At 35.2% G+C, this 24,755-nt stretch overlaps 2 protein-coding genes across 2 annotated transcripts in view; both read left to right on the forward strand.

Annotated features, from left to right (window-relative positions):
- The window catches only part of LOC142337087 (lactosylceramide 4-alpha-galactosyltransferase-like), a 147,027-nt gene that overhangs the window by 45,560 nt on the left and 76,712 nt on the right, over positions 1–24,755 (forward strand). The window lies entirely within an intron of this gene.
- On the forward strand, positions 16,197–21,215 carry LOC142336642 (uncharacterized). The gene is made up of 3 exons (XM_075385552.1): positions 16,197–17,142; positions 17,458–19,497; positions 20,725–21,215. The coding sequence occupies exons 1-3, from the start codon at positions 16,197–16,199 to the stop codon at positions 21,213–21,215; spliced, it is 3,477 nt and encodes a 1,158-aa protein (XP_075241667.1).

Consider the following 24,755-nt stretch of genomic DNA (forward strand, 5'->3'; position numbering starts at 1 on the left):
AGGATCGATTTCAAGATAACCGATATAAGCAGCGCTTATAACCAAAAACGACTCGATAAACAATCAGAACGGTTAAAAATTGTTGTTGGTGCAGGAACGCTTGCTCTAACTGCTTTAAACGCCTGTTCTACGGTATTTCAATCGGCCCAGACACAAATCAACAGACACAAAGTTGATCCCTATCACAGAACTTCATCAAATACTTAAAAACGATCTTCTTTAAATTGTCCCGCATATGTTCTCCTTCTTTCTGGAAAAAAAATAATTCTCGGCCTCAAAATAGAAAAGATTGACTTCTACCCACTAAAAACGAAGATTGGTTTCCTCAAAATTCAACAAACAAAAAACAACAGAAAAATGCAAAACTGTGTTGAATTTATTACCTTTAACTCTTAGTATATCCATAACTTACAGGTTGTTTTAACACCATTTTACTTACAATTTAGAAACACATTTGATCATAAAACAAACACCAGAACTAAAAGAGAACTTTGATAAAATAAAAAAGAACTAAGAGAAGGAAAACACTGCGTCTCAAAATTCCAATCCCGGTTAATTCCTTCTACATTTTTGTGACGCTTCAAATTACGGTATAGGCGAAACCTTTTTACTGAAAAACAGAAAAACAGTTTTGAAAAATAGAAGAATTTCCTGCAAACACTCGTTTGTTCTCCACGGAAGAGTATTCACTCTCAGCCATACAGAGAGAATGCTCAGCAACCATCTATGCACTTTCAGAAATTGAATCCTTGGTACAAGGATCGCAACATACTATTCTTCTCTTTGCGAACCTTAAATCAGTTCGCTTTCTGTTTAAAGATAAAACAAACTAAGCCACAGAGTTTACAAAATTTAACTATCATAATGAAATTTCCAAATTTACTTGCCTTCTGTGTGGACAGAAGGCAATAACATTCCACTGCCTGACCTACTCATTTGCTCTCTAACTTCTAATGCACACGATGACCATCGCCTCACGACAATAGAAATAACAAGGGTAATAAAATTCTCTGTGACACATATATACATATAATATTCTCCACTAGCTTGTCACTATTCCGTTCCAAAAACTATTTTAATAATATTCCTAATTATTCATATCAGTAATCACCACATTTCCCTTTTATGCAAAAACTCAAGATAATTACTTTAGGGTACATTTAAGAAACAAAAAAACTTTTATGAGTCTCTAAAAATTAATACAATACGAAATCAGAGCGCTTAGAAACAATACAAAACCAAATAATTACTAGATCAAAAAACTAAAGAACTAAAACAGTAGTACATAGGCTTAAACAGTATAAGACAGACCTTCTTCACACGCCGTCCGCACACGTTCTCAATTCAATCAATGGACGATTTCATACCCAAATCACCAGAAATAGATAAATACTTCTTCCAGGAATTGAATCAACTAAAATTACAGAGCAAATTTTGCATAAAGCACAACAACAAGGTCCATTAATCCGACAAAATGTACAACAAGATCCAGAAGACGTACGAAACTTGTTTGAACATACCAACACTTGCAACAAGAGCAAACAAAACACTCGTACACTACTACCGTCGTTTTTATGACATAAGCGTAATTAGTCGAATCAATCCTTGTACTTTTTTCACAAAAGACAACAACACCCAAAATATGCTAACCCCTCTCCCTGTTTTTATCCGCTTTTCATAAAGCACACACTCATGATCTCTCAGGCCATTCAGATAGTGAGAAGGCAAAATCCAAGCCCACCATCCGGAGAACTTGGATAGCAACTCCTATCCAAGACCTCTTAGAGTGCCAGACTATCAAATCAATGCCAAGCCGCTTAATGTCTTCACAGCAACCATTCCTAGTACTTTCAACTTTCTCCAGCACCGATTTTTAGTGGACACAAAAGGTCCAATTATGAGCCGGCTCTGAGGACGACTAGTACAGTTTTGTCAAATCAGGCGTGTTTTCCCATTATGTAGTCTTACAGCCGTTATCTAAAATTAATGCAACTAACGCACTGAATGTCTTTTTGATCACTGAATTGCTTAAATCGTCGAACCACATATAAAAGTCACCAATAAAAGAAATAAAAACATTAACAGCAATTTTACACATTTTTGTCGTACATACAGCGTCGTATTCGAACAACACACGTTTTGCACTCTGTGGTCTAATTTTTGAATTGAAAATAACAATGAACAACTAAACGCTTTTTTGCGCAGGGATTTGGATACACAATGCGACAGATGGTCAAATAAATTAAAAACATTTCCTTACGCTTTTTTAACTCACAAGTTCGCACAAATATGGGATTATCGCCTTATGAAATAGCTTCTGGCATAAAGCCAAATCGAGCAAAAAATTTCCGCTTATCTTCAATTACAGATAATGTGGGAAACAAAAATAGTGCTTTCTTAACCGCAAAAAGACGTACTCTGATCTCTATAATAATAACTGTAACTACTGAGAACAGAACAAATATTTTCGGTCATTTGTTAACCGCTCTTATGGCAAAGCGCAACCGGACAAAATAATTCATTTGTATTCATAGTTAATAAATCTCCAAAGATGGGATTTTTAAAGAATTTCTACAAGAAAACCAGGCCCAAACAAAACAATAAAAACTTGCATACAGATAACGTTTAAATCGGAAGACTTTTTAGGTGAACAAATAGTTTGTCAAAAAAATAATATTCTACACTATTTCACCAAAAAAAGTCTTGAGCCATGAACAAACGGAGAAAGGCTTCTCGTACAACGCCCTTCTACAACTACAATGACAAAAACCGACCAAAACGAAGTCGAAATTGGTCTCATTCTATCTAGACACTCCCGGCATGTCATCGAATACACAAAAAGAAATTTTTCCCAGTCTACAGACACCTTGCTGGACCATCTAATGCTAAATCGACCAAATACAGTCTGCCGATTTGCACGTTTACGAATACGGCCATCAAATAACTGCAAATCAATTTTACATTAAACTTAAATTTCTGCTTCACGAACAACCACTATCTAAAGTACTCACATACTAACTACAAAAGAATAAAATTGATATTCTTTCGCAATACTTAGCCGCACACAAATTAGATTAAGGCCGAAAACACCCCATAGTGAAAAGCAGTGAAAATACATAAGTAGAGAACTCCAAATTGTGGGAGAGAACTGGTGTAGATTTTCCCACCCCTCTGCCCCATGATACAAATGTCATCTCAGGGATAACCCACAAGACCACCGCTTGCGCGATAATTTATTACCTGTTAGCTTGGCAAAACCACAAGATCCTCATGAAATGGAAAAAAGGAAATTGCAGACCGTTCATTGTGGAAATAGTAGAAGATTGGTATTGTTAAACCCCAACCCCATCAACCTAATCAGATATGACTCGGTAACTTTTTTTCTACCCACAAGAAAGTTGTAGTAAGCCCAAAATGCATCGACTAAAATCTCTTCAAAGTCTTTCTGGTGCATTTCTGTTATCCGTGTCCTTCACTCTTTCTTTGAAAACAAATTCTCTCTGCATATAAAGAAATTTTTCCCAATCTACAGACAACGTGTCTAGACAATCTAGTACACCACTCAGCAGACTACAATAACCGGAACGCACGTTTACGATGACAATCATGCAAGTGTTAATTTTACCAAAACCGGAAGTGAACTCGAGTAATTCATGCAGCCCTCTCCACCGTGACGTATTTATTTTCAGAGGTATAACTCCAAACCTCCACCCAGAGGTATAACCAACCGCAAAAACCCTCCATCAGAAATTGGAACGAAATGAAAAACCAGGCCATTCATTGGGGAAAAATGAGAGATAAAAAATGAGAATATAAGTTGACAAATGGCCAACGGATTGGTATGGAGAAACCCATCTACTACATCATCCTTATCAGGTATGACTCAATAGCTGTTTTCTACCCTCGAGAAAGTTGTAATAAACCCGAAACGCATAAACTAAAATCACATCAAAGTCTTTCTTGAGCTGCATTAAGATTTTTCTCTCTATCTCTCTCTTGGTTTGAAACTAAACATTATCTTCAAATCAAAACTCTAACCTCGGCTCTCTCTTTTCTCTAAATCTAATTTCTTACACTGACTCCATCGTCCTTCTCAAATCTTCCAACTTTATCGTTATGTCTCTCTTCTCTCTCAAAGTCAAAAACAGTGAAGTTTCCCCAATTTGAAGTCAAATTTAAACCTAAAGAAAAATAAATTATTTTAATTATTTCCATTTAATTTCTCTCTCTTTATCCTCTCTCTCTCTCTCTCTCTCTCTCTCTCTCTCTCTCTCCTCTCTCTCTTTCTCTCTGTTTACCAACCTTGTCGCAGTACAGACGCAATTTTCTTTATACTTTGCCTTTCGTTCCCCTCACAAGGAAAGTCTTTAAATCAGAGCTCATCCTCTTCACTCAACTTCTTCACTTGCTCACAGCAGCAAGTGTAAACAGCTTCAACAGCAATCAAGCACTTTTTCAACAAAAAATTTTCCGCCCAGAGTAGCTTTCTCTCTCTCTCTCTCTCTCTCTCTCTCTCTCTCTCTAAAACGTTTTAGTCCCCAGGAAAACGTCTCCGAATTTGTACAAAACTGCAGGTGTGAACATTACCTCAGTACACAGTAAATTTAAGAATATCACGAATTTTAATATAAAACAAATCGCGTTCTACTGAATTTTACCGGAACGCACGTTTACGATGACAATCATGCAAGTGTTAATTTCACCAAAACCTGAAGTGAACTCGTGTAATTCATGCAGCCCTCTCCACCGTGACGTATTTATTTTCAGAGGTATAACTCCAAACCTCCACCCAGAGGTATAACCAACCGCAAAGACCCTCCATCAGAAATTGGAACAAAAGGAAAAACCAGGCCATTCATTGGGGAAAAATGAGAGATAAAAAATGAAAATATAACAGTGAAGTTTCCCCAGTGAAGTTTCCCCAATTTGAACTCAAATTTAAACCTAAAGAAAAATAAATTATTTTAAACATTTCCATTTAATTTCTCTCTCTTTATCCTCTCTCTCTCTCTCTTTCTCTCTGTTTACCAACCCTGTCGCAGTACAGACGCAATTTTCTTTATACTTTGCCTTACCTCCCCCTCACAAGGAAAGTTTTTAAGTCAGAGCTCATATTCTTCACTCAACTTCTTCACTTGCTCACAGAAGCAAGTGTAAACAGCTACAACAGCAATCAAGCACTTTTTCAAACAAAAATTTTCCGCCCAGAGTAGCTTTCTCTCTCTCTCTCTCTCTCTCTCTCTCTCTCTCTCTCTCTAAAACGTTTTAGTCCCCAGGAAAACGTCTCCGAATTTGTACAAAAATGCAGGTGTGCACATTACCCCAGTAAACTGTAAATTTAAGTATGTCACGAATTTTAAAACAAAACAAATCGCGTTCTACTGTATTTTTTAAATCAAAATAAAGTAGCTAAGTCAAAAAAACAAAAAGCACACAACATAATAAAACAATCTACGATAAAATCTTACAATCACTTGTATTTAGTGCAACCTAAACCTTCGCTTCGCCGTATATCTGACGAAAGTTTCACTATGAATTTGATCAATGCACTAAAACGCAGCAAAACGTTTTATTCTACAAATGACCACCAAAAATCTAACCAAATTACTTACCAGTTTATTCTATTCCCTCCCATCGAAAAATCAAATCAACTCAAAATTCTGCGATACAAGTTCTCATAGATACACACTAGGAATGCTCTCCTGGAGTCAGTGTTGACTTCCAACAAAAAGATCTAGATACTTTATTTATGTTAATAAATTTAAACTAAAATACTCAACCCTGATTGGTTGAAAATATGGAAATACCTTTCCTTTAAAATGTTTATCTGTTTACCCGTTGGTAACACAACACGCTACCCCCTTAGTCGGTACCAGTCATACCTGATATAATAATAAAGTATATTTCTCTCTCTCTCTCTCTACTCCGCTCTTGTTTTAGTATTGAGATATACGTTAGACTTTAGCATTGCGGCCGGTGCACTGTCTACTGAAGCTCAGGTAGAAGAGTAACAGACTAGAGACTTAGAACTTTAGTTAGTCAGGTAAGCCTTAAGATTCGACTATTCTCTTGAGACACCATAAGACAGAAGTAGAGTAACCTCTCAAGGTAACCCTACCTCAGCACACGTCTTATTTGGTACGACCAGTGCCGGACTATATTGAAATAACTAATTTTCATCTCTTATTCTCCATAACGGAAAAATTAACAATTGAACAAAACAATCTCTAGATCTAACAAAACAATAGTAACAATGGCCAGTGGTTATCTACAACAAACAAATACTAACAATTTCTTAACACCGTTTATAATCTGTGATGATTGTCCGCTAGAAAACCGCTAGACAATACACAAAATACTAATAAATTTGAAGAATAAGTTCTTCAAAGAAACAAAACATATACAACAAATCAGTATTCATAGAAACCATCTAGCACATTATCTACCAGTAATACTACTGGGTAGAGACCAACTTAACAAACATTATATATTCACATTAACAGATGAAACAAGAAGCAAGAAAACGTTTTATAATTTTCAAAATGAAACAAAATTATCAGATATGTTTAAAACATTCTTGAAACGGCATAAAGATTCTCAAGAGAGATCAAAAATAACAGCAATACCAAATACAACATACAAATTACTCCGAAACACAATCGGATATTTGAACGAACAACAAAGACAAATACAGTCAGTAAACGATAGACTCAGAAACGATATATTAAATTATAATAATTGGTTAACAAAAATTATTGAACTAAAAACAGAATTAAAAACAGCTACATTTGATATAATTCAAATCATCTCAGAATTTACATTCTTTTTTTGGTTAGATAATTTTGAACACATTAACGAAAAACGAATAGAGTTTGGAGAAGCATTTCACGAAGAGATTGAAAATCTGAATGAAGAACTTAGACACATCTGGGACGGTGAGTACTGTTCACCACACTTCGAAAGTACATTAAAAGTATGTTAAGACAGTATAAATTACATACAAGGACTAGAAGATTATGTACAAATCACAGATCAAAGACAACTGGGTTCCTCATCGTTTAGCCTGTCAAAAACACTTACAACTACGTCAACACCAAAAGACGTTCAAATAAACACAAGTCTGCAAGCAAAACAAAAATCAACGATAAAACCAGACAAACCACTAACCCCAAAATTGTTTGGAAACCAACAAAATGTTGTAGACGAAATATATATTTCCGATTCAGATGAAAAAGAAAAAGAAATAAAATTTGGGAATTGGATACCACCAACGGTAAATCAGAGAGTTAGGAAGAAAACTCAACAAACGATGAACCAAGACTATATTAGAAACAATACATATATAAGCTCACTAAACGAAAACAATGAAAATCACGATTTACATTGGGAACAACAAATGTACAACTATAATGATCTAAAAGACGAAATCACAGAAAAAGTAACAAATCATACAAATAAATTAATAGACAATATAGAAAACAAATTTAGACAAATAAACGAAAACATGGAAAGAAAACAAGACGAAGCATTACAATCAATGTTTAACAGATTTGAAAGAACGATAAATGACATTAATATACAATACAATACACGAACAGAAAACAGAAATGTAGAAGACAATAATATACAAAACAACAGACACGAAATGAGAACACGAAGATCAACCCCAATACTACAAATTCAAATATAACAGAAGAAAGAGAAACAACGGTAACAGAACCTCCAGTACCATTCTATAAACAACTAACATCAATGAGTTTAAACGAAGAACCACAAATTGAACAAAACATAAGAAGTGGTTCGGTACCAACGACTACAAGGTCCAGCTCAAAAATGGTATTCAACTCTTCCGAGCGAAACCAAATTGGATTGGGAAACATTTTGCAAAGAATTCTCAGATATGTTCAACTCAGAGAATCAAAGCAACAAGCAAAAATAGTATTACAACAATTACAAAACATACAAACGAATCATTACGATCACTTGCTCTGAGAATAGAAACACTTGTCAAAACAGCATATTCACTATATACAGAAGATTATAGAAATAGTGTAATGAATCAAACATTCATAAGATGTTCGGATAATGAACTAAAAACGGCAGCCTTGAAAAAACATGCAAACCATAAACAAACACCAAGAGAACCAGAAATGCCATTCAAAGCACTAGTTGACAAAATAGATCAAATGGACTTAACAAGAACAATAACGAACAATCATAAACAATTATAAGAAATTAACCAAACTACAAATAATATTAATGACGACTTAAAACAAATGAACATAGCTTGTAATAACATAAACGACCTGAGTCAAAACGACTTGGAACAATTTGAAGGAACGATCTGTAACGTTCTAAATGGAATAAATAACACATACGATAAAAAACTTTAAAGGAATACCAAAATTTGCACTATTTTGTAGTTACTGTAGTTCACACGGTCACACAAAAGGCCGATGCTTTGAATGACGGAGACGAGAAAGCATACCAAGACCAAAAGAAAAAACATTTCATGGTCACATGAGAAAAAATCAAAGTTTACCGAATAGAAGAATCGACTCTAACAATGTCAATGGAAGACAACTACCATCAACATCACCAGTGTACAACAGCTCAAGAAGCAGAACGCGATATAGACCACAATCAAGAAATAACTACAATAATACGTCAAATTATCAAAGAAACAGTGATTCGAATAACAAATATAACAATAGAAATACAAGTTACAATAGAAACAATTTCAATAGAAGTAGAACAACCAGCTACAACAGAAACAATAATTATAATAGATATAACAATAGTAGATCAAGCTCAAGATTCACAAATCGCAATCAATCAAGACACCAATCACCGTATAACAGAAATTATAATAGTAAAAATAATTATAACAGACAAAGATTTGATAGCAGAGATTCAAATAGAACTGATAGATACAGACAAAGATCAATAGCAATAACAGACATTATTCAAACAATTACAATAGAAATGATAGAAGAAATTCGTCACATCGAGAACAAAATAACAGACATCAATCAAAAGACGGAAGAACAGATGGAAACAAATATAACAATAATAACAATAAAGGCAGAACAAATAATATAGAGACAGATAGACAAAACGAAGATCCACCTGGCATTGATGAATACGAATACACATCCGAATCATCAAATGAAGATCAAGAAATACTTGACAAATTTTACAACGCGAACGAAGACACATGCAATACTATAGTGAATGCACTAGAAAGTAACCCAACATGGATACTACCAAAGTATCAGTGTAACAAATTCGAACAAGACATTACAAAGCAAAAACCAGTATTGGAAATTGATTTTCTACTGGACTCTGGAGCAACATTAAACCTCTTAAACGAAGACACCTGGAATGAAATAAAATACAACAACTCTGATATACATCTCGAACGAACAAACAAAACACTAACAGCAGCAAATAATACAACCATAGAAACATTTGGAACAATAACATTAAATCTAACACCAGATAGAATATCAAATAACAGAAATAAAATACAACACAACTTAAACATTCATTTTTATTTTACTCAATGTAATCACAACATTCTTGGAACTCCATTCTTCAAGGAATATACAGAAACAATAAATGTAAATACGAACAAATTAACAATAAACACTAACACAATTCTAGATAATGACATTACATTCTTCATGAACAGTACAAAAAGATAACCCTACTACTCTAGACTATATCCAATTTATAACAAAGAATCAATCTATCTCGAAAAAGAACAACATAGATGCATGACATTTCCGATACCCATCTTCAGACACATGGAAAAGTCGAACGGAAAAGCAATTTATGGTTCAAATTACTATTTCGAACCAATTAACAAGTATCACAATCTATCATTCACGGATATAAAAGATCTTACAAGAGAAAAAGAACACTTCATGGACATATTCTTAGTCAATAAAAATCAACACAAAATAACAATTAATGGAGGCTTAATTGGTTTTATGTATCAAAACATTACGTTCAAAAAACAGAACGAAGAAATGTATCAGACTAATTCCATAGACATATTTACAGCATTATATCACTTAACATATGAAAATGAAAATGATATCAACGAAATACTAAACATACAAGACAATGAAACAATTGAACAAGTAGCAACATTCGAAAGAAAACCAAATTTCAAATTCAAATTTAACATTAATAAATACACAGAATCAGAAAAAGAATTTATTCAAATGTTCGATTTCCAACATTCACACTTAACCCAAAACTAATTTGAAAAAGTAGTAACAATCATATTAGATTACAGACAAGTCTACGCAACGACAAAATTTGACGTCGGAAAAACAAAACTGAAGCCGAATCTACCTATAAAGAAAGATGCAATTTTCAAGAAACAAGAATAAGCAAAGTACCAATACACTTAAGAGAACGAATCCATAATTTACTGGACGTACTAAAAAAGTACGACATAATTGCACCAGTGAACAAAGAACAACTGTCTACAGGAAATACATTTACAAATCCAGTAATTATATTACGAAAAGGAGAATCATTGAAAATAGTACTAGATGCACGATACTTAAATAGCATGATTGAAGAATCAAAGTGTAATTGGCCGATCGAACTTGTTGACGTCGCACTTACACGCATAAATGGAACAATATTCACAACAGCTGATCTAAATAGCGCATACAACCAAATACCACTAGACGAAGAATCAATGAGATACACTCACTTTACCATTGGCAATGAACAATATTGCTTTAAACGTTTACTTTACGGAATATCAATCGGACCCGCAGCATTTGCATCGATACTAACACACTTTCTTTATCCATTAATTCGTAAAGGAACAGTAATTACATACGTTGACGATATATTCATTCAAACAAACGTACGAACAAATGTACGAAACTCTCATTGAATATCATAAAGTACTCTTAAAAGAGAACCTCAAAACAGCGCCTGATAAAACATACTTTATGTTGAAAAAATTCAAATTTCTTGGACATATAATTGAAGATAAAAAAGTGAAACCACTGCCCTCAAGAATTGGCGGTTTTCAAAAACTAGAACCCCCAAAAAGTTTGAAGGCATTTAAAGATACTTAGGAACAATTAACTTTCTTGCAAAATACGTATATGGCATGCAGCCAATATTACAACCATTCTACAATCTTTTACACAAAGAAACTGATTTCAAATGGACATAAGAACATCAAAAAATTTTTGAACAGATGAAAAAGACAATAACACACAAGTTGGAACTAACGATGCCAGACACTACAAAACCATTTTACATCATAACAGATGCATCGAATACAGGCATTGGAGCAGCATTGCTACGACAATACCCAACTGAAAAGAAAGTGAAATTGGTATCAGCAAATTCTAGATTGTTCACACCTATAGAAATGCGACTATAGAAATGCGACTATAGAAATGCGATAGATCTACAATAATCAGAGAAAGCTCTGCAATCATTTTCGCATTAACAGAGTACGAATTCCTCTTAACAGGCTCAAATCACCCAATAGTATTAATTACAGACCATAAACCGATTATCTATCTATTTACTCAAAAGAACAAACCAAACCATAGAGTTTATAGATTTCAATTAATAATAATGAAATTTCCAAACTTACACATAATTTGGACAGAAGGAAAACACCTAGCCCTCCCTGACCTTTTCAGCAGAACAATAGACGAAGAACATTTTACTAAAACACGCGACATAACAGTAGAACTACCAGAAAACATCATTTTCTTCTTTGCGAAGACGCCATTCGCAAATAACCTAGAATGCAAATAAAGCATATGCAATAATACAAACGACGAAAATACAGATAGAACAGATTACCCCCTACTAGCTAACATTCACAACAACTACTTCGAAATTAAAATCGACAAAAACGAATATCACCCAATATCATACGAAAAGTATCACAAAGAGACAAAAACAAATCTGATACCAAAATATAAACCAAAAATAAAGAATTGGCAATCTCCAACTGTAGAGAAAGATGATCTCATTATTGAGAAAAATCAAAAATGACCATACACAATCCATCATGACGATGATTATCTTAGATTGATAAATAACATAAAAATACAACAAAAACAAAACTATGAAAATTCAAAAATATCAGACATTTTCTATGACGAAAAAACAAAAGTAACAGAAAAACTAATCAAAGAAACTCAAACGTTAGACCCTGTGCTTCACAAAGTGAAGATGTGGAAAAAACATAACAGTAAACCACATTCAGTATCAATGGACATACGTGGAAATAAAGGACTATTCGCATACTTCAGGAAAAACAAATCGATCACCATTGATGAAAATTCTGAGATAATCAAAATTGTGATAAATATTCATAAAAAGTCATTACAACAAATCTGTCTAGCACTAACATTATTACAATGTACATTTTACGAGAACCATTGCATAGACCTAGTAGGTCACACGGGACTCGAAAAAACAAAACGAAACATAATGGAAAAATTCTAGTTTCCAAACCTTACAACTTGGATACAAATACTAATTGCAGATTGTATACAATGTCAAACAAACAAAGTGTTTGCGAACACAAAATTGAAAAGTAAACAAGAACAACTAGCACCGACAAAAACTTACTTTAACGAAATGATAATGATAGATACAAAAGGACCAATTTACCCTACATCAGAAGGAAATAACTACATCTTTGTCATAGTTGACGCATTTTCACATTATGTTACTATAATGTGTGCACCAAAAAACAACGCACACTATGCATTTACAGCCTTATTTGAACATTGGTTTGTTCAAGCACAAGCTTGATTTCCTTAATTTGTTTTGATTGATTGATGACTTCTGATTTGTTTTGATTTGTAAAATTTGCGGGTTTTATGTTTTACCCACGTGTGCAACCTAGCAATTCATTGTAATCTGGAAATCTCTTGTTAATAAGTAGTAAACATTGGTGACCTTTTTTTAACGACAAACACATTGAAAGCAACCAAAATTCTGAAACTGAAACAAAAAAAAGTTAACAAAATCAGGGAGTACTTTAAAAAATTTTCTCAATACCATTTCCATTGTTCCTATAACTCAAAATGTTTGCTGTATTTTAGAACCTTTTAGAAAGGAGCCGTCACTTCGCGACAATAACGAAGAACCAGAATAAAGAAGATAGAGAGTTGAAAAAAAAGAAGAAAGAAAGGAATAGATAAGCACAAAAATGTGTAACAAGAAATGACGTCTACAGAAGATTGTCTCTCAGCAACCAAATAGTTCTAATTTCATTTTCAAATTCTAACGAAGAACAAAGTTAACAAAAAAAATCAAAGGGTCTTCATCCGAAGTAACATTTATATAAATATATACCTATAAAATACCTACTAATATCATATTTATATACTAATATCATATTTATATATACCTGTTATCTAATATAAGAAAACTTTGTCCACGCTCCTGTTTAAAAAAAAAACAAAAACAAGCTTTGCACTTTTTCGATTTGCAACAAAATATTCCATATTCCTCGATGATATTAGCGTTCAATAACGTTTTTTAGTTCTCAGGAAGCGTGTACATTGTTTTCAACTCTGGAGTAGACAGTGTTCATCACACACACACACACACATTAAAAAAAAATAGAAGAACACCCACAATTCGTTTTTATCGTAGTTAATTATCATCAAGTTTCCGATTTTTTGATTCAAAAAGAATGTAAAGCAAGAAAGAACACAGCAATTACAGTCAAACGCTTTCTACTTCAGAGGGCACGTTAAAAAAAAAAACTTCGGATTTAGGTTGTTCGTTGCAGAAAAGATTTAAACGTCAAGGAATAACGTTTAGCATCAAAGGCGATAACAAAGACATTTTGATATTATTCGTCAGTAAAACAAAAATTGACGTTCTCTGACAATCTGCAAAGTTCAACAGACCCAACAAAGTTTAGGTTAAAAGAAAAATCAGACCACAACACACTTCACTTCCTTAAAAACAAAACAGGTCTGATTGCTTTTTCTTTCAAATTTCAGAACAAAGGAGTTTTGTATCGAAAAGGTAAAACCCTTAAATCAGTAGCTTACGTATAAAAGCAGTCATATCGTCCTCCCACAGAGCAGTGACACCCTCAAAACATTAACAGGACAACAAGAAAAAAGCGTCTAGAGCGGCTGTTTTAATGCAGCAAACAAACTGAATACTCTTACGCGTGTCCTTTGAAGTTGCTTTTGATAATACTTGTTTCATTCAGCTGTTCTAAAAACTTAATAAAAACTAAAACTGACAAACTGATAGATCAAACAAGAACAAAGTTCAAAACTCTTGCAAAAAGCACCTGTATCAATATGCCTGGCGCCAATAATAAGAAAAAGGTTATACAACAACAGCTGCAGAGGAGAGAAGCAGAATGGGCAGTCAATGTCGACTACCTTGAGGCGATGATTCAAGAGGAGAATTTAGAGGGCATCAATTTGTCCTATGAGTCTCTTTCTCAACAAAAGCTGCAACTAGACAAACTCTGTGACGACCTTTTTAAATTCAACCTCACACAAAATGAATTGAAAGAAATAATGGAGAGATCAGCAGAACGAAGTCTAGTTATCTTGAAATGGAAAAAATATGGCAAAGACCATTCAAGAGAAATTACTACAGACTCCGATAGCCATTTGCCAGAGCAGCAAAGAAGAGCACAACCACATCAAACTAACACCCAAAATGACGAACCCTCAACAACTCCTAAACCCTTCTACAATAGACAAAAAACGTACAATTTGAGGGGCAGATCAAAAGCAGAGAACAGAACAGATAAAGTACCTACACTTTCAGATTCAGAAAAACAAAAACAACAAAGCAGCAGAAATCCCCAACATGGACAGAAATATGACGATGACAGAAAACAAAGTAACCAATTGATAATGAGCGCTACCCATTCAGATACAACGTCATTGGAAGGAGGGGACTCCGAAAACAAAGAAAGTAACAACCAGTGTAACCCGAATTCTTACATTGAGTTTCCTCTGAGAAATTTTGGGTACAGTCAAAAACAGAGACGCACCGATCCAAAAACCAACTTCACACAAGTCCGCGAGAAAACATTACAGCCGAATGATGACTCAAACACAGAATGCACTTCGTCAAGGATGATAGCCAGTTTTCCACTCAATAATGGTGACCATCACATATCAGCAGAGCAAAGAAAAAGCAATGGCGGTGAGGACTTGACAAAAACCCGAGAAGCAATTGAAGTTAACTATAAAGAGCAAAACATCGGACCAATCACCATAAGACGCGATGTTGGTACCACTACATCAAACGACAAACCCAAATCCAACGAACACGCTAAAAGGAAACAAAAAATACACCAATCAGATGTAAGTACCGAATCTGATAGCAGTTCATATCAGACATTTGACACTAATATCCGAGACCAACGGAAAACACAAAAGAAAACACACCGACATCAGCAACAATCAAGACAACGAAACTTACATCCTTTTACCAGGAAACAATCATCAAATAAAATCACGCCTTTACACAGAAGAAATCAACAGACAACAGACTACGACAGTAATTATCTGCAATCAACAGACGATGTAAGCGACGATCATCAACAAATCGACAACATCAGACTAAGCAGTAACCCAACGCATTATGGACTACAACCAAAAATACAAGGAGCCAGAAAAAGAGAAAGAAAAATAGACAAGAGCCATGATGTTAACCTTGCTTCAACAAATACCCAATTTCAGGAGACCCAAGGTCAAGGTACTTCAAATATTCACGAACATGTTCAAAATCAAGAACAGCAATGTCTTCAAAGCATCGATTTCTATCAAGATGCGAACAAAATCAATAGAGGTAACCAATCAAATGAAAGAGAATTGAGAAGAAAAGCCGTCAACAACCTAATCCCAGAAACGAACAACAATCTTGGCAATTTTAATCTAAACGCACAGGACCAAAGACTACCAAATTACATCAAATGAACTGGCCAACAACCAGACAGACAGTTTCAACATACACAGACAACAGAAAACATTTTCTTGCCACGACAAGCACAACAACAACATGTCACATCCACCATTAATCTTCCAAAAACTCAACTCAAATCCTTCAGCGGAGATCCATTGAGATGGCACGACTGGTTTAGTTTTTTCAAAGCCACAATACAAGACAATGTAACACTGACAGATGCCCAACGGATGACATATCTTCAAAACGCCCTCACAGACAGAGCCAAAGACAGCATTATTGGATACTCATACAACGGAGAGTTTTATAATGAAGCAATGCAAGAATTACAAAAACGATTCGGGAAACCACAGCATGTTACAGCAGCTTACCTTGATAAGTTGGAACAATGGCCCAGACCGACCATTAATAACCCCGAAAGTTTTGTATCTTTTGCAGCGTTTCTTAGACAAATGGTTCAAACGTTCATACTTCACAATTTCACATCAGATCTTCAATCCTCAGCTGTCCTTAAGATTGCAAAAGATAAACTTGCGCCAACAATGATAATCAGATGGAACGAATACGTCCTTAGACAAGCTATTGTTCAACCTAATTTAATACATTTTAAGGACTGGATCGATAATTATGCAGAAGCTTGCGAAGATTTGTCAACATCACAAAGACCAACCAATCAAGAAAACAGTTCGTCTAAAAAATCAAACAGACTCTTCCAACAGCAAAGTAACAAAAGATGCCCTCTATGTGGTTACAGTCACAACTTAGGAAAATGCAACCAATTCCTCAATAAAGATATTAACGAAAGACAACAAACAGTAAGACAACTGAAAATTTGCCCAAATTGCCTCACCGAACACCCAAAAGGACAGTGTAACAGTCATTACCGATGTCGAATCGAAAACTGCAACGGATTTCATCACTCAACAATTCACAGAAACAACTTTAACAGCTCACAGACATTTTCACCAACTCAGCAACAGCAAAGAAACCAACAGCAACAACATCAACAACAAACAAACAACCAGGTTCAAAACCAACCTGCAAACAATTATCACAACAATCGTGGTCTGCAAAACAACGGACACCAAACACAGATAACCGCAAACAGATCACAGTTTCAACCACATGGATACAACTATGGAAGAATGGCTGGTTACAATCATAACAACAACACACGTAATTCGTTTGGTCAAAACAATAACACTAACCGTTTCAATCAGAATTACAATCCCAACAACAACAATGGAAGCACCTTCAATAGAAACTATAACAATCCGAACAACTTCATGCCAAATACAAATTCACGACAACAGAACACCGGACATTCTCATAACCAAACAGACACACAAAATCAAAGCCAAAGGCAACAGAACTTTAACAACAACAACAGCAACCCACGACCACAAAATCACACATGCAGCAACAACCAAATCAGCTCGTGGATACGACCTCAAGTTCAACTTCAAGCCATTCCGGTTATCCTTTACACAGAAGACGTATCAATAGAAACATATGCTCTTTTGGATAGCGGGAGCGACAACACACAAATAACAAACTCAATGGCAAAAGCACTCGGAATAAAAAACACAGATCACATTGCAGTACCAATTTCTTCACTTTACGGAGAACATATCATAACATCAACTGAAATTCTTCTGGGAATTGGATCACTCAACAGCACCCGACCTCTTTTCAACCTACCGGTGTACGCCACGTCAGCATCTGACTTTCAAATGCCGAATGTACCCGTTGAGATGTTGAACTCTATCTGCGCCGACTACGATCATCTTAACAACATCACATTTCCACAAATACGAGATAACAGAATAGGAGTTTTAATCGGAGCGGATGCCTTCATAGCAACAGTACCACTTAAATTCACAACAGGACCACCAGGAACCCCATACGGAGTCTTGACGCAGCTTGGATGGACCGTTACAGGACCAATACCACAGAAATACAAGCCAACCAGTAATAAACAAGAAGTCAATTACAACATCACGCTTTACAACAGAATTAAGAACCCAGAACAGGAAATAGAGAACGACATGCTTCAAATGTTTTGGACAATGGAGGGAAAAAGTTTAGTGAGCGGAAAAAAGACACTGACAGCAGATGACAGGAAAGCTCTTGAAACACTAAAAAGGACGACATGCCACAACGGTTCTCGTTATGAGATCGGACTACCTTGGAAAGATGACACTAAGCTACCGAACAACTACTTTCTTGCCAAAGCACAATTACAGTCACTTGAAAACCGACTTCAGCAGGAACCAGACCTATTTTGTCGTTACAACCAAACCATCGAAGCAGACATCGAAAATGGATTTGTTGAAGAGACACAACGTCAACCCAGTTTCATGAATTCACAACTTTGGTATCTCCCACACCACCCCGTTGAACATAAAATGAAGAAAAAAGTAAGACGGGTCACAAATGCAGCTTCAGTATACAAAGGACATTCACTTAACAAAGCTCTTTTGACCGGACCAGATCTACTATGCAGCCTTGTTGGACTTCTTCTGAGATTTCGGCAGTACAAGATTGCAGTAACCGGTGATATCGAAGCGATGTTCATGCAAGTTGCCATCAGAACAGAAGACCAAGACGCACTAAGATTCTTGTGGAACAAAGATAGAGAAGAAACAATTTTCAAGTACAAGAGACTAATATTTGGTGCAACTTGTTCCCCTTCATGTGCAATCTACACACTCCACAGATGTGCGGAAGACAACAAATTAAGTAATCCCGAAGCCTACTCAGCCATAAGAAACAATTTCTACATGGATGATTACCTTCAAAGTTTCAACACAACCGAAAACGCAGTAATCACAACAACAGAGGTAAAGGATACATTACACAAAGGTGGCTTTAAACTTACAAAGTTTTTTAGTAACGACCCAAACACAGTCATGAAAATAACTGGAGAAAATGCAGACACAGCGATAGAGCAACGCATTTTAGGACAAATGTGGAATGCCAAGGAAGATATTTTCATCTTCAAAAGACCAGACTTAAAACTGGATGTCAAAAGCATGCAACAACGTCAATTGCTCTCACTCGCCGCATCATTGTTCGATCCCCTTGGAATCTTCACGCCGTTTTCCATTAGAGTACGATGCATTCTTCAATCAATAGTGAAACAAGGTAACAACTGGAACAATCAGATTCCAAGAGAGTTCCAACACGACTTACAGCAATGGGTCGACGAATATGAGCAGATGCCAGAGATTTCTATTAGCAGATGTCTGATCCCCAACCCAGATGCTAAGCATGAACTTCACATATTTTGCGATGCATCAAGTACAGCAATAGCAACGACAATATACATCAGATCAACAAGCGCAGAAGAAATAACAACTCAATATGTTGTTAGCAAAGCAAGAGTTGCCCCCATTAAAACAACAACCATCCCGAAGTTAGAACTAGAAGCAGCAGCTATGGGAGAAGAACTTGCTTCTTTTGTTCGAAGCGAAATGACAGCACAGTTTGACAAAATTCAGTTCTGGACTGACAGCATGGCCACATTAGGTTGGATTAAATCAACAAAACACCAAAAAGTTTTTGTAGCAAATAGAATTGCAAAAATTTTAGCCAACTCTAAGTCAGAACAATGGAATTTTGTACCTGGTAAAATCAACCCTGCAGATCACGGAACAAGAGGACTTTCTTTAACAGACTTGAAAGAAAAATGGCTGTCAGCGCCAAAATTTCTCCTAGAAAATCCCGTTCCAAATTTCCAAAAAGACCAGCAATTTACAGCGATAAACGTTTTACGTACAGAAACTTCAAACACAGTTATTGACACTAATGATTTCTTTAGTTGGAATAAACTTATGCGACGGACCGAAACAGTAATGAAAGCAGTCAATATCTTTCGAAAACGACCAGTCACAAACAGTTACGAAGACGCACGACACCATCTATTGAGACAATCACAGCATAAAACTTTTTACGAAAGCGTAAGAAACCTTGAACGGGAAAATGAACTAGACAAAAAGGACAAGTTATTACAGTTCACTCCCTTCCTGGACAAAGATGGTTTAATACGAGCAAGAGGCAGACTAAAGCACGCTAAAATACCCTACAGCCAGAAACATCCAATTATTCTTGACAGTAAGGATAATATTACTAAATTAATAATTGAGCAAGCCCACAACGACTGTAAACATCTTGGAACAGAGTTTGTCCGAGCACACCTGCAACAAGATTTCATCATTATAGGTCTTAGACGATTTTTGAAACAACTAAGTAAAACATGCTTCATTTGCCGACGATGGAGAGCACAAAATATCACCCCCCTTATGGCCGACCTACCCAGTTTCCGATTCGCAGAAGCAGGAAAACAATATCCTTTTCTAAATGTTGGGTTAGATTTTTTCGGACCCTTTTTCATTGAGCACACAAATCGCAAATTGGAAAAACAATACGTATGTCTTTTCACCTGTCTTGTAACTAGAGCTGTGCATCTGGAGGTTTGTCAGACATTGGACACAGATAGTTGTCTACTAGCCATTAGAAGGTTTGTTTAGCGACGAGGATATCCCGAGTTAATCATCTCTGACAATGGATCGAACTTCACATCAGCGAAAAAAATGTTGGATCTGAGCAAAATCAATGTGGACAACGACTACATCAAGTCCCAGCTACAGCAGCAAAATATTACATGGAAACTGAATCCACCTCTAGCCCCTCATTTCGGCGGGATATGGGAAAGGCTAATTCAGTCTGCTAAACGCACGTTGCTCATAATTTTAGGCAGCCAACAATTGAAAGCCGAAATTTTTCAGACAATTGTAGCCGAGACTGAAGGACTTCTCAACTCCAGACCAATTACATATGTCTCTTCAGACACCAACGACGAAGAAGCACTAACCCCTAATCATTTCTTATTAAGACGCCCTTACAGCCCTTTAGCACCGTTGACATCAACCAGCCGAACGTTTAGTAAAAAGGAGTTCTCTTACACACAAACATTACTGGATCATTTTTGGAAACGTTTGCAAAAAGAGTACACATCAGATCTTATCAGCCGACCAAAGTGGAGAACAGAATCAGAACAATTGAAAGAAGGTGATTTAGTCTGGCTCTTGCATGAGTTCACTCCGAGAGGTATTTGGCCAATGGGTCGAATTGCGAAATGCCATAATGGATTGGACGGACGAGCACGATCCTTCGAAATCAAGACATCAACCGGAGTGCTGAACAGACCCGCAGTCAAATTAGCTAAAGTTTTACACAATACTTGAAACCATTAAACTTTAAATTTCAAACGCGTATTGGTTTTAAATTTCCATAATCATTTTGTCCAAAGTCAGCGTATCAAATATTCAATTCACACAAGCTCAAACAATCGAGCTCAAACAATCATGAAGAAGTAACAACGCTTTGAAAATACAAAACGAATTTTAACTTCCCCAAGTCCTTAACTTCCCTAAAACTACGCGAAATCCAGCTTTGCCCTCACCGACAAGTGTTTCTTTGCCCTCACCGACAACAGTCATCATCAAGTTTTCGTTATATTTTGCCCTTATTTGTCAGTTCGACAAAAGCTAACGTCTCCGGAATCCAACCCACATAATTTTGTCAACAGCCTTCAGATCGACGGAGTATACACCTTCACATCAACAGAGTTTACAGGATATACTGCCAACGATCTTCGATTAAACTTCAACTTTCACAGCCCCCATGAAGCCTAATAACTACTTTCACATATCCTTGTCATTCAACAACACAATATTCCAACCACCACACATCAAATTAAAACGTCGATGCAAACGTATGATCACCAATTTTCACCTACATATAGCCGGTGTATAGGTGTCGCCCCGGAAGAGTGTACAACAAATTTAAACATACACACACACAGAAAGCAAAAAATGCCCTCAATTATGACAACAGAGCATCTTAACAGCTTCGACATTACAAAACAATGTTGAAATTACATATCAGCAAAAGAATCATGTAAACTTGATTGTCGAAATCTTAAGTTGTAAAATACAACAAGAGTATTCAGTTTTACCCTCATGCACGCGGCCCGGAGTGTTCAAGCACAAGCTTGATTTCCTTAATTTGTTTTGATTGATTGATGACTTCTGATTTGTTTTGATTTGTAAAATTTGCGGGTTTTATGTTTTACCCACGTGTGCAACCTAGCAATTCATTGTAATCTGGAAATCTCTTGTTAATAAGTAGTAAACATGGTTCATGAAATTCGGACTACCCGAAGAAATCCGATCTGACAACGGATCTGAGTACATCAATACAGAATTAACACATTTATGCAATTACTTCGAAATAAAGTTTAAACCAAGCACAACATATGCACCTTGGACAAACGGATTAGTGGAAGGGACAAATAGAATAATTGGACAATTCATTAGAACATTACTAAATGAAAAGTACAATAATTGGTCACGAAAAGCAAAATTCTTTCCATACGCGTAAAACACACAATACCAGAAACGACTAGACAAGTCTCCTTATGAAGTTGTTTTCAGTCAAAAACCGAGAAAACCAACGAAAATTAAACTCGGAACGACAACGGATGAAATCGGTAATTGCAAACCATCGGATAAAAGTGCATTTAACACACAACCTACACATACACATTTGGAAAACCATTTCAGCCATCCTAAAATTGCAAAATTACAAAAAGGAACATTCGCAAAAAGGTTCCTAGACAATGAAAAACACTACAACGATACATATCAAAAAATAACAAAAATTCTACAAAACAGAAGGAAGTTAACCGATGAAATGAACATTCGATTTAGAACAGCAAAACCTCTTGAGAAAAATACTTTTGTATTAGTCACTAATCAACAACAAATTGAGGGAGTATCGAAAAAATTATTACCCCTCAAAACAGGACCATATTAGACTATTGATAAACCAACCGAAACAACGTACATCCTAAAAGATAACAATAAAGAACAAATAACAATACACAGAAATCACATTGTACCATACTATCCAAAAGAAAAACACATCAAATTAGAACTACAAAATTGTCTCCTAATAAAAGAAATACCAACACTAAAACAACCAAACACATCAACTTACATTCAAAAAGATATCCACAACCCGGATACAAAACATACACATCAATATAACCTTCGGAAAAGGAAGGTCACATTACAATAGTAAAAACTTAAAATAGTAATATATAATTATATAATATTAAAAAATATATAATTCATTAAATATAATTAAAATCTTAATACTAATAAAAGTCATTAAACGGACTACCTTACAAGCTATCATTTATATATTATGTAATATATATTACTCTACAATCTATACTATTTAGGAATCATATTTATGCCTAACTATTTTGATAAAGAGCACTACGTATTTCCCCAGCTCTGTAATAGATTAACATGTACCTAAATATACCCAGTATAACTTGCTACCTAAATACATCCCGTATTTCTACTTTAACACACTTCCCTAACCCGAACCTGTGTGTGTAACCCCGAAACAAACAAACCAGGTTATTAAAAAAAAGGATATTTATATTTAAACAATAAGAATAATAACACACAAAAAGTACAAAACACATCAATAAATCTGGAAAGTGTTAATAACAAATACACCTAACTCAATCCCTAACCTTTAAAACATACATTATAACAAACCTTGGAATATCACTTGTTCACCAGATCGATCAAACCAGATCTATTATAACTTTTCAAACTTATAACTTTTCAAACTTATAACTTTTCAAATTACCTAGGCACACAGGTATTAACACCTTCAATGGTAACAAACGATAAATAAATAATTATAACAAAATGGTGAAAACTTTCTTCATCATCAAAATCTTCTTTCTTCATCATCAACATCTTGAACACCTCAATTCACAATCTTCTTGAACACTTCAATTCACAATCTTTACTAACTGTCATTCATCATCTTCGATCCACCTCATGACACATCCATCTCCCGTGGTACACATGAACACTAGCTGTCAACACATAAATCAAATAATAAATAAAACAATATAAGTCAAAATAACAAACATTATTCTAACACAAACTGGTTATGATACTAGCCCCTGAACCAACCACTAAAGATTCTACACGTTGTTTTCATATAAACAAAATAGCAAAACACAGTAAAACAAATAACAAACAGTATTTTGATGTTCACAGGCTTGGAACTGGAATAGACGTTTTTGAAGTTGATCGAAGTAAAAACAATAAACAAATAAACCAAATAACAAAATTCAAATAACAAATTAATCCAAAATAACAATATCCTCCACGATTGAGGACTCGCGGAATGGAATAGACATTTTGTAGATGTCAATATTAGTAACAAACAATTTATTATAAAAAAACAGATAAAATAAAAAGGGAACATTAATAATAACACAAAACAGGTAAAAAACAACATTATTACTATTACTAAACAGGATAACACTAAAACGAATACGAAATAAAAAATAATGAGTTCAACATAAACATACACTGAAAAGATCAACTTTCTCCTTTCATCTCCAACATATACACTGTGAAGAATAACTTCTTCTTTTCAAATTGGAATAATTTCCTCTTTTTAAACGAGTAACCCGCATAATGATGAATAGGTGCAAATAACAGTTCAGGCCGAAGACAATAACAAATCTTTGCCAGAACTAATTGACACTGCTGGCAATGTTGTTAGCCTACTAGCAAGTATTTAACGTTAAGACATAAATGTCAGATAACAACCAAATAGTGATATAACTATGAAGAAGTGCAACAATCCAGTGAGAACAGTAATTACTACAGTAACAGTCCAGT

Source organism: Convolutriloba macropyga, chromosome 3 (genome assembly GCF_964194025.1).
Source record: "Convolutriloba macropyga chromosome 3, txConMacr16.3, whole genome shotgun sequence".
Classification (NCBI taxonomy): Eukaryota; Metazoa; Xenacoelomorpha; order Acoela; family Convolutidae; genus Convolutriloba; species Convolutriloba macropyga.